Genomic DNA, 16,198 nt, shown 5'->3' with positions numbered 1-16,198 from the left:
ATATTTTTTTCATACACTGAATAGTGAAATAGTTTTTCCTTCCCTACTCACACCTCCTTTTAAACTTGGACAATCATGTCCTGACAAGTTTTTGCTGTTCAGTTACCCTATAGCTTTGATGAATGGAAAATCTTGAACCTTTACATTAATTGCTATTTTTCCTTGGGGTGAAATGCTAAAGACTATTAGAAAAACCTCATGCCATATGGAAATCATGGCACATGGCCATGCTGAGCTGGTGCTAAAGTCAATAGTTTTGTGCAATCCTGTGGTTGTGGATCTAGTGAACAGAAACTCTTGGAAATATACACAGTGGGAACTGGAGTAGTTGAAAGGGTTAAGGTATTCTGCAGAGTTGGCACTGTGTATTTTCTGATGCTTAGTTTGCTTCCTAGACAGAAGGGTGGGGAAAAAAACCACACACCTTGCCATTTTCACAAAGAAGTTATTTTGGAGAAGGGTGGAGTAAGATTGTTATTTTGAAATAAAGAACCATTCAGGATGGCTTTGTAGAGGAAAATAAAAGACAGAAGAGTGGCCTGACCGTGTGTGAGAAAAACAGGTTTTAAAATGATGGGTCAGATGCGTAGCTCCATCGACTTCAATGGAGCTGCATCCATTTAGGTCAGCTGAGAACATAGCCAGACTAAAAATATCAGGCTACTGATTATAAAAAGGAGATGAAGAGATGTAAAAATAGACCACTAGAAATTGGTGACCTAAGATCCCCTTGGTTAGCAATCATCTCACTGGGTAATGTTGCCATGGACATCATTAATGTTTCATTCTGAAGGAAGGGCAATGCTATCTTCTTCTAGCTAGATCTCAGTTCTGTTGAGTTTTAAATATGGGTCTGTGGTTATTACAAAAGGACATTTAATGTAAGACAGCAGAGCTAATAGAAACACAATTTGCAAAGCCAAGATGAGGCTCAAGACAGGAGCGGAGCATTAGCTGGTTATGGATTCCTGGTTCAGGCACTTGTCCCCACATCAGATCAGGCTGGGGTTTAAGGGATCATACCCCGACTGAGGATCCACCTCAGCACAGGCCCTCCTACCCTATACATGTCCCCTGATATCCAGGTTGGAGGGGAGAGGGTGCAGGGACACTAAACAAGGGGTCTTCTCAGCTGCCCAGGTCTGGTTTCTCCCCAGCATCTTTGCACTACCAGAGTGGCAGAAAAGGGACCAAAAGGCAGGAGCAAATCTGATCCATTGGGTTTGACTTCTGAAGTTGGTCTGAGTTTTGACATTAATTTCAATAGGAGCAGGACAGGCCCATTACCACCTAAAAAACCCAACAGAGTGGGCACTCTCTTCCTTGTGGGCAACCTTAGAAAAGAGCAAGTATAGAACAGGCATGTGTCTTGAATTACCCAGTCTCTGGCAGGGTGACCTCTTCAGGTCAGGTGATACTTATGCTGGTGGTGTCATTATAGTGTGTTCTGTGCTGCCAATATCAACCTTTCCCTGGTAAAAGATGCAGGACAGGCATCTGAAAACCACTGCAGTCCTTGGAGACCTGGAGACTTTAGGGAGTCCAGGATACCAGGAGAGGAATGGGGGCTGATGGAAATGCAGTGGCAGAATGTGCGCACATGGGCGGGAGGGGGGACATGCACTACATTCCAAAGCGAATAATGGGCCAAGATCCATGGGAATATGGAGCAGGGCCTCTGTAGATCTCAGGCTCTTTGTAGAGAGTTCCTCCCACCAAATCTAGACTCCCCAAACAGCTCCCCCACCTACACCATGGTACAAGCTAAGCCTATCTTCATTTACCACTACTTCCTGCTCCACAGCTGCCTGTGTTTTGCTAAGCCCCCAACTAAAGTGGTGATTGTGAAGTCTACAGCAGAATCATGCTCCTCTGAGCAGCATTAATAGCCAAGGTTATTTTGGTGCAAATTCACCATTTGGGGAAAGGAATATGCCCATACCATGGGACTTGTCCCCCCAACTCCACTCCCAATTGCCTGGGCATGCACTTTTTCTAACCAGCCTTTCAGACACATGGATGTTTTAGCAGAGAGGGGAACGGTCAGCTATGTAGAACATATATGAGTTTGAGAGAACATCCCCCTAGCTGCCTTCCTCTCTGCATGGCATCGCCATGGGTTTGGTCTCCTCCACATACACAGCTGAAGTGAGCATATAGGCCTGTCCAAGTAAAAGACTTCAGTCAACTGGGTGATCAAGCCAACACCTTTCAACAGCAGGTAATTCATAGGCAAAGAATAGACTAGGTCTGCAGTGAGATCCAAATTCTAGTTAATGCAGGCCTCCAATACAGGTTTATCTTCCCCTCCATTAGCAACAGGACTATTCATGCTCCTGTCAGTTGCTATATGCTTTAGGAATACATACCTTGTGAGCTTTAGTTTGTGAGATCAAACAAACTGAGATCTATTACATTCATAGAAAGAAAAAGAATGTGTATATCTATCCATCTCCTTGTTTGCCTGTTGTGTTCATGTTGAAATTCAAAACCAATTCAGATGAAAGTTTGTCATTTTAATGCTTAGAAATTTTAGGCAAATTATTTCTCACATTCATACCTCAGACATTGGGGGATTGTTGGGGCATATTTCACCCTAGATCTTGGTCTACAACTCTCTAATAGTGCCCATGAGAATTAAGCCTGGAGATCACATGCAGAATGTTCTGCATTGATCCACAGAGGATGAAATTAAAGCAGGGATCTGCACTGTGTATTCCAGAGTAGAATTTTGCCCTTAAACTTCTCTATGCAGGAGCCAATGGAGATGTATTAATAAACCATATCTATGGAGTGATTTTGGAGGGATGGGGCATTGCCTAGAGTTCAGATTTTAGCTAATAGAATAGAGGGTGGGAAAAGAGTTGGTGACTTTTACTGTGCTTTAGCCCCGAACACTCAAAATGAGAGGCGTCTTAAAAGAAATTGAATCTCTTGCTGAGCACCTGCAGCTCCTGTTGACTTCAAGTGGTGTCACAGGTGTTCAGCACTTCTGAAAAATCAAGGTCCTAATTACCATTGAAACTAATTCAGTAGTTTTGAGTTTCACATTTGGGAAGGTCTTGTTTATGAAAAATTATATGAAAGCAATGCTCTGAATGACTTAAATGGCTATCACTGGCCTTTATAATGTGTGACAAAGTTCTAGAATGGGGTATACAACAGCAGAAGAGGCTTGGTGTTATATAGGGGTCTCTCTCTAATGGAGATAAAGGGCCATATTTTGCTTTCAGTAGCATAAATCCAGAGTAACCGCATTGGCTTCAAAGGCATTGCTCTGATATATGTTGGTGTTACCAAAAGCAGAATCTGGTCCAACATCTGCTATCATGGTAGTGTCTAGATTTTACCTTTTGAGAAAGAGTTAACAGAACTAAATAGGGAGATGCCCCTTGGTTTGTGCAGTAGGATGATCAACATGGATCAAGAGTTAGTGCCAGGATTCCACAGCTGAGACATGCATGTCAGTGTGTGTGTGTGTTGGTGCTGGTGGAATTTTTGGGTGAATCTGAGGACTCACCAAGGTGTGTCCGCGCAGGAAGACATGCTAACACCAAATCTGTTTGCTAGATCCATAATACCGGATGCAACTGGGGTTTGTTCCATTGCACGTTACTGCTATCATTTTACCATTGCAACTCTATATGTATTTTCATTTCCCCATGCTCTGGCTCAATGAAATCTCAGCAGCTCCATGTGTCACCTTAGACACTTCCTAAGAGAAAATGCCAACCGCTAGTGTGGGGGCCATCACCCCTGGTGGGGAGATGTTGCTCAGTCCCTACTCTGCCAATAGACTCCAATAGAAGGTTGCCTGCAGAAGGACCGAGTGCAAACCCAGGGCCTGATGCATATAGTTCATTGAAATGTGGTGTTGTGTGTGGAAGTGTTAGGTGCTAAACTACTACCTGCACCAGTCCAAACTGATCTTGTTAAATCACCTCTCAAGCCGGGGGTGGGGGGGAGATGGGATATTGGATAGCAAAGTGGAGAGGGCAGCTGTGCCGATGGAATAGTGCAGCCCTACCAAGTCTGACTTTTGGCTCATTCCATTATGTAACCCACCCACTCTGCTGCTTTCCATGGCGCTGGCCTGCTGGCTCAGGGAGGGGGGATTTTGTAAGAGATCAGGGAGTCATTTGGTGAGGGAAGGCAATGTGTCAGTTTTTCCTCGGACTTCTCTCAGAATGTAGATTAACTAAATTCAGGATCCCAGGAGATTCTCCCAAGAATGCTTCTAAGACACCTGTTTTTGGTTACACAGATAACTACACACACACAATGCAAATATTAAAATGATGCAAATTTACACTCCAGGCTTTTTTGTTGGGGGCTGGTAGGTCAATGAATTTCCTCTTCCTTTCTGCATCAGTTGTGTCTAACATCCATTCCTCTCCTGACCCCTGTTCTGAGCAATAAACAAAAAATTGGCCTAAAATCAAACATTTTTGTGCCAAATATGCACATCTGCACTTAGGTCCATCCCCAGTTTTGATTCTGCAGCCATAGAGGGGGCATCATACTGAGGAGCTGGTAAACGTAAGCCCTCTCGGCTTAAGTTAGATGACCAGGTAAGAGTTAAAGATCCCATGATTCGTCAAAAAGATAAAGGATAACCTCAGTGTCCTGGCCAACCTTCCCTTTCAATAAAACCATTCCCGATTGTCCAAGGCTGCATGTGAGTGGTAAGTCAGTGGATATTAACTGTTGGGTTTGCAGTTAGCTATTGCACTCATCTTATTTACCTTAGTAACATGACTTGTCAGACTGGATCAGACCCAAGGTCCATCTAGCCCAGTATTCTGTCTCTGATGTTGGCCAGTACCAGATGTTTTGGAGGAAAGTGTAAATCTCACAGTAGATCTGGAATAATCTGCCCCCACATCAGGTCTTGTCCGGATCTCTATTAGAGATTGGTTTAAGCCCTGAAGCATGAGGTTTTAATCTCCCTTCCAAAGTTTTGTTTAACAAATTAGGATAACTCTGGATAGTCTTGATATTTGTTGCCTGCCTTGGGGCACCTTGTAAAACTAAGTTTTACTTAATGACATGCCAGTTGCTTTCCTTCATATGAGTGTGGCGTGAACCTCACTGCAATCAGCAAAGTGGCATGACACTCACATGGTGAGGTTTCATGAGAATTCAATTTCCATTTGCAAAAATCAAGTGAAGCTGTTTGACTTTCAGTGGTGCAAACTCTGCTGGAGAGCTGAAAATCAAGTTGTGCTCCTTGTGCCATCTAAACTTTCAACAGCAAAACTTCTGGGCTTCCTCCCCGCAATGCAAAATGACCTTTAAGCTACTGTAAAGCTGTAACAGGATTCTTCCAGCATTGGGGAATCTTGGACTTAGCATAGTGGCTGTATCTGGTTTGGCTGGGGAAAGGGAGCTGGAGCGGGGACAAGAGCTTGATGCGCTCTGTTAATTTCCAGTGAGTGGAACATTCTTTAGGGACCATTCCAGCTGGAGTAAGCTAGAGCAGCCCTATGGCTGCTCTAACTTGCACCAGAGGCTAGTTTGGCCCTCCAGATGGCTTAGGATAAATGGAAGCATAAACACAGTCTTTGCCTCTTCCCTGCTCCACTGGAGCATGGAAGAGGTTTGTGGCCTCTAAGCCAGACTTTCAAATATGGCAGCATCCAACTGTGTGTGTGTATCCATGCCGTCTTCAGTGGAGGTGTATAAGCTGGGCAGAGAGTCAGTGGAAGGAGTATATACACACCATTTAAATCTCACTTAACCCCTATTTTGCAGATTTGGGTGATGCCTACACCTTAGACTGGTCTTCTGTACAGCCATGAATTTCATCCACTGATTTGTATGGCCATGCACATCCTGAAATCAGTCTGCCTGTGCACATTGGGTCTGTCATGCATAGTGCTAGCCCAGTGTCTGCAACACACACACACACACAGGAAAACCTGGCCCTTTGCAAACACAACCTAGCTGACAGTTCTCCGATGAGGCAGGAGGCACATTGGAATGCAGCCTAGTCCCCTATAGCTGCATTGGCTTTGCACTGAGGGCATAAGTGGTTTGCTAGTAAAATAAGCAGATACAATTCAGAGACACTCGGAGCAGGGATGTAGAGCAAAGAGATGTGATTTTTACAGAACCATTTTTCTGACTCTCAAAGGCGGCGATTATAGTCTCTGACGGAGTCCTTTTGCCCTCCCTGTCTGGTTTGCTCAGTTCTCTATTTACCCCTTCTTTTAAGTGTCTTCCTTGTTAAAATTCTAAATCCTTCCAAGGCCAATTATCTACTTTGCTGATAATTTTACCCTCCAGACAAAATTTCCACTGATAATTGAAATTCACAGATAGGCAAAGAAAGAAACATGTTGCCTGAGAACTCAGAGTCCCATCTTAATGCGTACAAAACCTGTTGTAGCGAATGCTGCACGAAGCACGTATTTACAGCTCTGCTAAAACGGCCAGCACCAGCATTCACAGAACTAGAGCTGCCGCTAATTAGGCAGCAGCATTCATAAAGCTTGACATTTTGGAATCTGTGTATACGGTCATGAAATAATCATCATCAGACCCGCTTCCCACCCCATAATTTCCTGCAACTATGACAATTTTCATAGATAAAAATAGAAGAATGCTTAAAAACAATCAATATAATCTCTCAATGATAAAAAGTCAAATTCTGCCAAGTTTATTGATAATCAATTAAACCAATATGGGCTTGTGAACTTCACCAGCACTTTGAACTTAAAAAGGGTGGTGAGAAGAGAGGACTTACCACTGATGCACCTGCTTGGGGCTATGGCTGGGGAAGTGCCTCTTTCAGCTCTAGGAAACAGAAAAGGAGGACTTGTGGCACCTTAGAGACGAACCAATTTATTTGAGCTCAAGCTTTCATGAGCTACAGCTCACTTCATCGGATGCTCAAATAAATTGGTTAGTCTCTAAGGTGCCACTAGTACTCCTTTTCTTTTTGCAAATACAGACTAACACAGCTGCTACTCTGAAACCTTTCCGCTCTAGAGCACTCGGCTGATAGGTTGCTCTGGTCGTCTCTCGGCTCAGCCCTCCAGCCTGGTTACATTTTAGTTCCACCCTTTCTGGGGTAACAATGTCCTTAGGAAAGGTCTTCAGCTCTGGGCCTGACACCTGCTTCTCCAGGGGTGAATAGGAGAGCCCAGGCCCTCATGACACTGGTTTCCAGTCCAGGACCCTACCAGCAACCAACATCTGCTCAGTCAGGCTCTGTGCTGCTGCTTTCCAGGCCTTCTTTCTACCATAGCCTGGCAACTGGCCTTTCCCACAGCTTCTCTCAGTTAGTCCTTCTGTCAGGGTCAGGACTCCCTGCTGGATTCCCCCAACCAAATCCCAAACCAAAAGTGCAAATTTAACCCAACTTCTGCCCTCCTCAGGTTTGACTTCTCACATTTCCCTTACTCAGCTGAACACCTCCTAGGAAGTCCAGTCCAGTCCTTTTACCCAGGACCCTCAGCACCAGAGCTTGCACCAGGCCAGAGGCTGCTCCATGTCTCTCCTGTCCAATGTATCTGCTTAGGAGAGGATCTCAGGGCTAACTGTCCCCCTGGGCTTCCTCCTTGACACTCCCAGCCCCACATTTTCCCACTTTCTAGTCCTAAAGCATAACTAGAACATTCTTTCCTAGAGCACCCTTCTCAGCCAGATGTCCCTTCTTTATAGTCACCACCCAGCTTCTTCCCCAGCTGGGCTTCATCTTTAATTAAGCTGCGCCCTCCCTCCAGGTGCAGCCAGGTAGCATAATTGGCCTCTCAGCCCCACATTAACCCTTTCATTGCCCATACAGCCTTTGCTGAACAGGCTATGAAGCTGGAGTTGAGTCTGTTGCTCAAAACATATTGCTTAAAGCTAGCCAGATAAAATTCCTAGTGATGTCGATGGGCACAGTGATGTCGATTGGTTCCTCTGAGTATGCAATAGATTTTACTAGAAATGGGCAAATGATTAATCCCAGATCATTTATTTCCCCCTCTCTATATCCTCCAAATTTCTCTTCTTCATGAGAAGAACAGCTGGTGATTTCTCTGACTCTCTGTAAGCCCTGTGGGTTGTTGCTGAGCAGTTTGCGGTAAGGATTTGGTATTTAAAAGATGAAGCAGTGGGAGCAAAAGATCTATCTGGCTTTAAGATTAAACTCGATCAGTTTATGGAGGAGATGGTATGATGGGATAACATGATTTTGGTAATTAATTGATCTTTAAATATTCATGGTAAATAGGCCCAATGGCCTGTGATGGGATGTTAGATGGGGTGGGATCTGAGTTACTATAGAAAATGCTTTCCTGGGTATCTGGCTGGTGAATCTTGCCCACATGCTCAGGGTTTAGCTGATTGCCATATTTGGGGTCGGGAAGGAATTTTCCTCCAGGGCAGTTTGGAAGAGGCCCTGGAGGTTTTTCGCCTTCCTCTGTAGCATGGGGCATGGGTCACTTGCTGGAGGATTCTCTGCTCCTTGAAGTCTTTAAACCATGATTTGAGGACTTCAATAGCTCAGACATAGGTGAGAAGTTTTTCGCAGGAGTGGGTGGGTGAGATTCTGTGGCCTGCGTTGTGCAGGAGGTCGGACTAGATGATCATAATGGTCCCTTCTGACCTTAGTACCTATGAATCTATGAGCTGATTTGACAGGGCACATATGACATGTGGTGAGTTCCCTACTCTGCACCCTCTGCACTTAGCCACCACATAGTGGAGCTGCTTTCTAGTACCGCTAGCCAGGCTGTACAGAGACATTCCAGATCCCCACCTCCAGCAGCTGCTTTTGGTGCCGTTGTCTGGCAGGCAGAAGTCACTCCAGGAATCCCCCATCCTTTGACCTCCCTGTTGCTGCTGATCAGGTGCATGGAAAAGGACCTCTTCCCCCCGCCTCCCCTCTTTTCTCTCTCCTTCCCCCCGCCCCCCTATCAAGAGGACAGATTTTAAAACAGCTGTGTAGGGTTTTAGCCATGCATCTCCCATTGGCTTTCATAGAATCTCAGGGTTGGAAGAGACCTGAGGAGGTCATCTAGTCCAACCCCCTGCTCAAAGCAGGACTAATCCCCAATTTTTGCCCCAGATCCCTAAATGGCCCCCTTAAGGATTGAACGCACAACCCTGAGTTTAGCAGGCCAATGCTCAAACCACTGAGCTATCCCTCCCCCTGGAGAGACAGGGAGGCGTTGTGGTTAGGGCAGTAGACTCAGGGCTCATCTCCACTGAAAAGTTAAAGCAGCATAGCTACGTCTCTCTGGGGTGTGAAAAAGCGATACAGTTAAGCCGGTCTAACCCCTGGTGTAGACAGCGCTAGGTCGATGGAATAGTTCTTCTCGGGGAGATGGATTCCCCACACCCAGGGGAGAACCCCTCCCATCAGCACAGGCAGTGTCTACACTGAAGTTCTGCAGCACAACAGTGTGCTGTAGCAGTTTAAGTAGAGACGTAGCCGGAGACCCAGCAGAACCAGGCTCGGTTCCTGCGTCTGCCAGAAGCTTCCTGTGTGATCTCGAGCAAGTCATTTAACCTCTCTGGGCCTCAGTTCCCCCCCAGTAAAATGGTAATAAAACAAAATAATACTGTCTTCTAGCTACCTCTTGCTTGTTCAGACTGTAAACTCTTTGGGGCAGGGACTGCCTCTCCCTATGTGTATGTACAATGCCTAGAAAATGGGGCCCTGACCTCAGTTGGGGCCCCTTGGTTCTACTGTAAAACAGTAATAAAATACAGTAACTGAACATTTACCTTTCGTCCTTTCGAATGCTCTAAATAGCTTCCCTCCTTGTAAATTCTTGCCTAAACCAGCCTTTTTGTATACAATGTTTAATGTGAAAAAAAGTCCTACATTAACATTGTAATATAAAAGTAGATCCCTGGCATTCTGGCTGTATGACAACAGTATCCCCTTGCCGCTCAGAAGGCCGAATACACTCGCCAGTAGCATGCAGCCTTTCACGTTCCCCTGTCCCCCTTCATGCAGTTATTTTTGAAAAGCAAAAGTCCTATGCCTGGCAATCTTTCTGCGCCAGCAATAAGTAAAACCTTTCGTTCCATTAAACCTTTGGCCTATGATTACAATTGGCTATTTTTGGAGCAGTCACTTTTCGGCACTGAAAAATGTCTAATGCATTTTTAAAGACCAAGGGGGCAATCTCAGATGATAAATGTTCACAGTACATATCAAGTGTGCTCTGCAAACATTAATAAATGTTTCAAGACGACTGCTGCTTTAGATGGTGCCAGAGAAATCTCTTTGTGAGAACTTAGACACCGCAGGGAAGACCAAGATATACATTTGTAGATGTCTGTCTGGACAGATGGATAGATAGATGAGCAAGTTGGAAGAAGGACATTTTATATAGAGCTGGTCAGAAAGTAGGGTTTTTCCCCATGGGAAATTTTGAGGTTTTGGCAAAAAATCAAAATAATGTATATTTGAGCTGAAAACCGAAACATTTCTGTTCTGACAAATGCCACTGAGGTGTCACATAGGAGTTGTATTTTGAGTTCTTTCGACAGGCCAGCTTCCCTGGCCAGACTACATTTCCTCTGGGTCTCCTCTCTCTGTAAAGGGAGCTGGTGCCTCATGGAAATGGCATGGCCATTCTGCATCGTCAGGAAATAAAGTCTGAGTGGGGAGCCCAACCCATAGAGGAGAATAGGAGCATGAGATACCCAAATTACAACTCCCATCAGGCACCGTGGTGGAAAGTCTGAATAACAACATCCTGATTTTCAGACATTTGGTTTTTCTTAACAAAACAAGACAAAAATCAACACTTTCTGCTGAAAGCAGACACTTTGGCAACAAAATTCATTTAGTCAAACCCCCAGTTTTCCATCAAAAAACAGATGTGACACAAAATTTTTGACCAGCCCTAATTTTCCATCACTTCCTCTCGAAGGTAGTGGTCTGTATTGTCTGTGTGTGTATATGTAACTTCTGTGTGAGTGTGAGTTGTGCCTGTGAATAGAGAGGGATGATCCATTCCTACACAGACTTACCTACTCTCTCATAATGTGCTGGGGACAAACACAATGGAAAGTCACCCCTGTGTTCCCTAAAGCAGCCAGAGAGAGGGAAATGAAGCAATGTTGCGTTGTCCCCCCCAACTCCAAGCTCCAAGCCTAGGGGAGCCCCTCCCTCCATATGACCATGCACAATGGAGGCTCTCAGGGTATGTTGGGGCACAGGGAAAAGGGACTGGGGATCAGGCACTATATGCACCATACTTTCCTCTGGATTCAAGGAGAAAGGCAAGGGAGAGTTAAAGTGTAAACTCTTCTTTGGCCTGCCGAGAGGGGACAGAACACTGATGAAGCATTGGGAGCCACACTGCCAGTGGGTCGAGCCCACTCCTCACTGGCAATCTGTGTAATCACCAGATGGCTTCCCGTTGTGAGGGGTCTCTCGCACGATGCAGGCACACTCAGCTGCCGGGTCCTTAGACTCTGGAGGATCCATCTTGTCATGTAACTAATAAATAGAGTTCTGAATTACACTTTATATCCCTGGTCTCACTCTGGTTCCTGGAGGCTGCAGCATACACAGGACGAAAAAACTCTTGGCTGCTGACTGTGCTCGAGAGGATGATATAACCTGGAGTTGGGGATCCCTGAGCTCCATGATGTTTGGGGGCCATGGCCTCTGGACCTTCCCTCTCCAGAAGGCAAAACCCTTCCCCTGACAAGACCACGGGGCAGAACCTGCACAAGTTAATGCCCACGGGAGTGGAAGATGCATCTCTGAGCCCCTAGCAATACTCATTGGCCATTGGCTTCCCTGGGAGGGAAAGGTGCTGCCACATCGGGCCAGTGCATTCATACCACTCCCTTTCCCTCTTTCCTATCCTGTACAGCCTGGGTCCCAGGCATGCGAAAGGGGCCTCTGGCCTTCAAGCCCTTCCCAGCAGCAAAGCTGGGCTCCTACTATCCCTTCCCATGGGCTTACTCAGGGGAAGGGACCCCACCTTTGCAATACTCTCTGCTTGGCAGACGACCAGAGCCCAACATTTGGCCGGCTCCAGGGCACGACGTGAGACACGTTTGTTTGGCGTTGAGCTCTCGGTTGACTTTTTCCTCCCCATGACAGCGTGGCTGCTAATGTTTCTGGCAGCAGCAGACGCAGCGGTTTAGAGGAACGCTGGCTGCTGCAGGGAGTTTTCTATAATTGGCTTTGTTAAGTTTTGTAAATAAGCTTCTAGTTGCCACAGCAATGGGTTCTCTCTAAGGGGCCTGATCCTGCATAGGGCTCCATCCTGCAACCAGAAGTCCCTTTCCTCACACAAGATGTCCCACTGATGCCCCAAGTCCCACGGATGTGTTTGCAGGATCAGGCCCAGACTCCAGCTCGCAGACCTTAGTCACACGAGTAATCTCCATGTACACATCAGAGGTGGATACAGCAGAGGACTGGGAGACTGAAGACCTGTGTTCTATTCTGGGCTCTGCTACTTACCTGCAGGGTGAACTTAAGTAATTCACTTCACCACTCTGAGCCTCAGTTTCCCCTTCCACTCTGTGTCTGCCCTATCTATTTTGATTGTAAATTCTTTGAGTAAGGGACTGCCTCTCATGATGTGGCAATTAAAGCCTCCTATGCCCTCACAGACAGACAATGTGGCCCTGATCTTGGCTGAGGTCTCTGGATGTGTCTGTTATACCAGTAACACAGTGGGTGCAGCTGAACTCAGTGGAGCTGCTCAGTTTCCCAGAGGGTAATAATCATGCCAACTCACATTTCTAAAGTGCTTTGCGAACCATGGAGGAAAATGACTATATGGCCTTGTCCACCGTGAGGTTTTTAGCTAGCAGTTTAGCTACAATGATGCTTCAAACCAGGTTAGCTGCAAGGGAGCAAGTCCCGGTTTACATTGGTGCAGCCTGTTTGCACTGGGGGTTTGTGTTGGTTCAGCTACACTGTTTTGCCCCCAGTCTGAGGCAGGCCTCCGTGCTCAGATAGATTATTTATAATTGATTATTTATTTATGGTGGCATCACTGTATGCTGTGTGCTTTCTAGACACACTCTGCTCTGAGATCACAATCTGAGGACAGACAAACCTGCGAAGGTTGGTGGAAAGGAACAGAAACAGCAATAGGCACGCAATATATAATTTACATCCAAGTCAGCTTGATTCCCCATAAACAGCATGGCAGAAGTAGGTCTGGTGATTATTATACATATATAATAGCAGTCACAGTGGGAGATGTACATGTTTAAAGAGACCTAGAGGGAAGAAAAATAAGCGTTGCTCTGGCCCCCTGTAGCTTGTTGTATGGATAAAGTGCGCATAAGGCGTTGATTCTGGGGAGGTGGTTCTATTGGAAGTTGGAGCAAATGGACAATACTAATGTGCTGCATTTTTTCACCTGTGTTTTTCAGTAAAGAGTACCCAGTGGTTCCTAGGAGTACGGTGAGACAAAAAGTGGCCTCTAATCACAGCCCTTTCAGTGGTGAGACCAGGGTTCTCTCGGCCTCCTCCAACCTAGCATCCCAGTATCAGTGCGAGAACGGGGTGTCTAGCACCTCCCAGGACCTGCTACCGCCTGCCAACCCGTACCCGATCTCCCAGGAGCACAGCCAGATCTACCACTGCACCAAGAGAAAAGGTCAGGCCCTGGCAACTTCCCCTCATCTTGCTCATTGGTTTCCCGTACAAAAATGGATGTCAAACCCATTTGGCATTCCTCACCAATACCTGATTTCCCCAGCCATGGTTTAAAGTTAAGTCCTTTGGATGGGCAAAGGCTTGCTATTGTCAGTGTCGCCTGTGTTACATGCATTGGGCCAGATCCTCCGATGTTGTAAATCACTGCAGTGCCACTGACTTCAGGAGCAATGCTGAATTGCACTGGCTGACGAGCTGCCTTGCTGCTCGATTCAACTCGGTTAGGAAAGAGCAGCTCAGATGAAACACAGAGGTGGTAACACAGCTACAAGTCGAATCCACATCCAGAAAGATAGCCAGTGACTGAGATAAAGAGAACTTATCCATCTCTATAGCCTCTGAGAAGGTCTACGGGTTAATCTAAACATGCACATACCTAGATATTCTGGGTTTCAGGTGGTGTTTGCTGAATACAGTCTTATATTTGGGTGCAGCCTGCATGGAGCCTATGCTCCTTTTATGTCTTTGGTCCAGTGAATAGGGAACTGGACTGGGAATCAGGAGACCTGAGTTCTTTGCCACTGACTGCTGTGCGACCGAAGCCCAGTCCTTCCAAAGCTTTACTGGGAACCCCGTATTCAGACTGAGGAGCAATTACAGAAATGAGTAATCCCGCTGACATCAATGGGACTGCTTTTGTGAATAGCTGTGCACCAGCAGGAGTAAGGCATATGTAGTCAGTGGGGAAAAACTTGCAAGACTGAGCCATGCCAGAGGGGAAAAAATAGTGACCCCCCTAGCACTGATTCCTCAGGCATAAGGCTGCTATAGGTCATTTTTAGTAGCATTATGGTAACACCTAGCAGGTCCAGCTGAGATCATGCATCCTTTTAGCTGCTGCACATACATGCAGTAAGACGTGGTGAATGCCTGGAGGATTTTATAATCTAAGCAGAGCCAAAGTCACATGCAGCAAGTCAGTGGAAGAGTCAGGAACAGAACCCAAGACTCCTAGATCATGAGTCAGCACCCTGTCCGGGAGACCATCTCCCTTCATAGCCAGACTCTGCCCCTTCAGCTCACTTAGTGGTGAGAAAGCTGCCACCCTTTCCCTCCTTAGTTCGAGCCCTGCCTCCGGTGCATCTGAGCTCCGCTACATTGCACAACTAGCTTAACCTTTGCCAGACCCTCTTCCCCTGTGCTCTGTTTTTAAAACAAGAAAGCCTGAACAACAACAAACACTCATGGCAATCTTTGACTGCTGTGTGTCCCGGCCACACAAAGCAATTCATCATCAGCCTCCACATTGTAAAGTGATAAGGAATCAACAGAGGTTTCCTTCCAGTTTTGGGATTCCCGCTAAGTGGTGGCTCCATGGGTGGTTTCCCTCAATCCCCCAATTATCTCACTTCCTCTTATTGTCACAGAAGAGAAGATATCTCCTCAGGAATAAGTTCACCAACCCCTTTCGGCAGGCATGGCCCTGTGAAAGTGCAGGGGACTGGCAAAGGGAGCCCTCGTCTGGGCCGCTGCTGTCTCCTCGCTATCTCTCCAATGGCTTGAGTGGCACAAGCAGTTAAGGGCCTTTTATGAAAGCCGCCAAATGCTTTAATCAAAGAGTGGCAGTGTCCTGTCAGATACCACCGACTTCTTCCGTGAGCCCAGAACTGTACCTCTCAGGAGCCTGAATCTCTGCCTTCCTTTCTGTGCTCCCCCCCCACCCCATGCATCTAATAAATCGAAAACAGCCACCAGGGCTTAAAGAAAAGAAACAAGAAGTTAATGGGAAACAGAGAGAGCGAACATAGCTGCCAAGTGGCTCTTTGCAAAGTGAGATTAATTAAAAAGAAAAGTAACGAAGGATGAGCAAGCCAGTTGGGATAAATCAGAACCTGACCCGAGCTTTCACCTGAATCTCAGGCTGCATTTGTCATGGGCCACTTTCTTCTAACACTGAAACAAGGAACTTTATTAGAATAAGGAAAACAGTATCCCCCTAACATGTTCTCTCTCTTCACTTCACTGTACTTTCCTGGATCCAACTCCTACCTGGCTTCCTGCTACAGTTTTAAGAACACAGTGCACATCACTTCACATCTTCCCCTCCCCACTCACTTAATCTTCTTTATAAATAACTTTTAATGAGCTTTAATACTTTACAAAAATATAAACTCCCCAGATTCATTATTAACCCAGCTCTGCTCAGCTTCTGGTCTTGAGGAGGGTTTTCTTCAACTGATTTACTTGGATCATCAAATGTGCAGAGGCGTCAACTCCTGTATGCTAGCTAGTCTCAATAGAAATATCTCAATATCAAAGCCCTGGATAGAAAGGTGATAGAAATATCACCTTTCAGCAAGGCTGTGCAGTGGGTACTAAGGTTACTGGGATCACAGGGCAATCCAGCTGGGTTCAGAACTAGCTGACTGGCCACTGTCAGAAGACAGGATACTGGCTAGATGGACCCTTGGTCTGACCCAATAGGGACATTCTTCTGTTCTTAAGCTGCTGCCTGTATGTTTCTGTGCTAAACACTTTGATCAGCCTCTACCATGAAGACTGTCAGGGTGTAGCTGCAACAGCTAGTCATGTCCAGTTTTTTTCCTTATC

The 16,198-nt window shown here is 46.1% G+C and overlaps 1 protein-coding gene across 5 annotated transcripts in view; it reads left to right on the top strand.

Moving 5' to 3' along the window:
- The window catches only part of TBX5 (T-box transcription factor 5), a 49,336-nt gene that overhangs the window by 24,135 nt on the left and 9,003 nt on the right, over positions 1-16,198 (top strand). For all 5 annotated transcript variants that reach the window (XM_074972781.1, XM_074972780.1, XM_074972782.1 and 2 more), the window contains one exon: positions 13,363-13,589. In XM_074972781.1, coding sequence (XP_074828882.1) covers positions 13,363-13,589 — 227 coding nt within the window. The remainder of the gene's footprint in view (positions 1-13,362; positions 13,590-16,198) is intronic.

Source organism: Natator depressus, chromosome 15 (genome assembly GCF_965152275.1).
Source record: "Natator depressus isolate rNatDep1 chromosome 15, rNatDep2.hap1, whole genome shotgun sequence".
In the NCBI taxonomy this organism is placed as follows: Eukaryota; Metazoa; Chordata; order Testudines; family Cheloniidae; genus Natator; species Natator depressus.
Note: the sequence above shows the minus strand (reverse complement) of the source record. Positions and strands in the feature narration are given on the sequence as shown.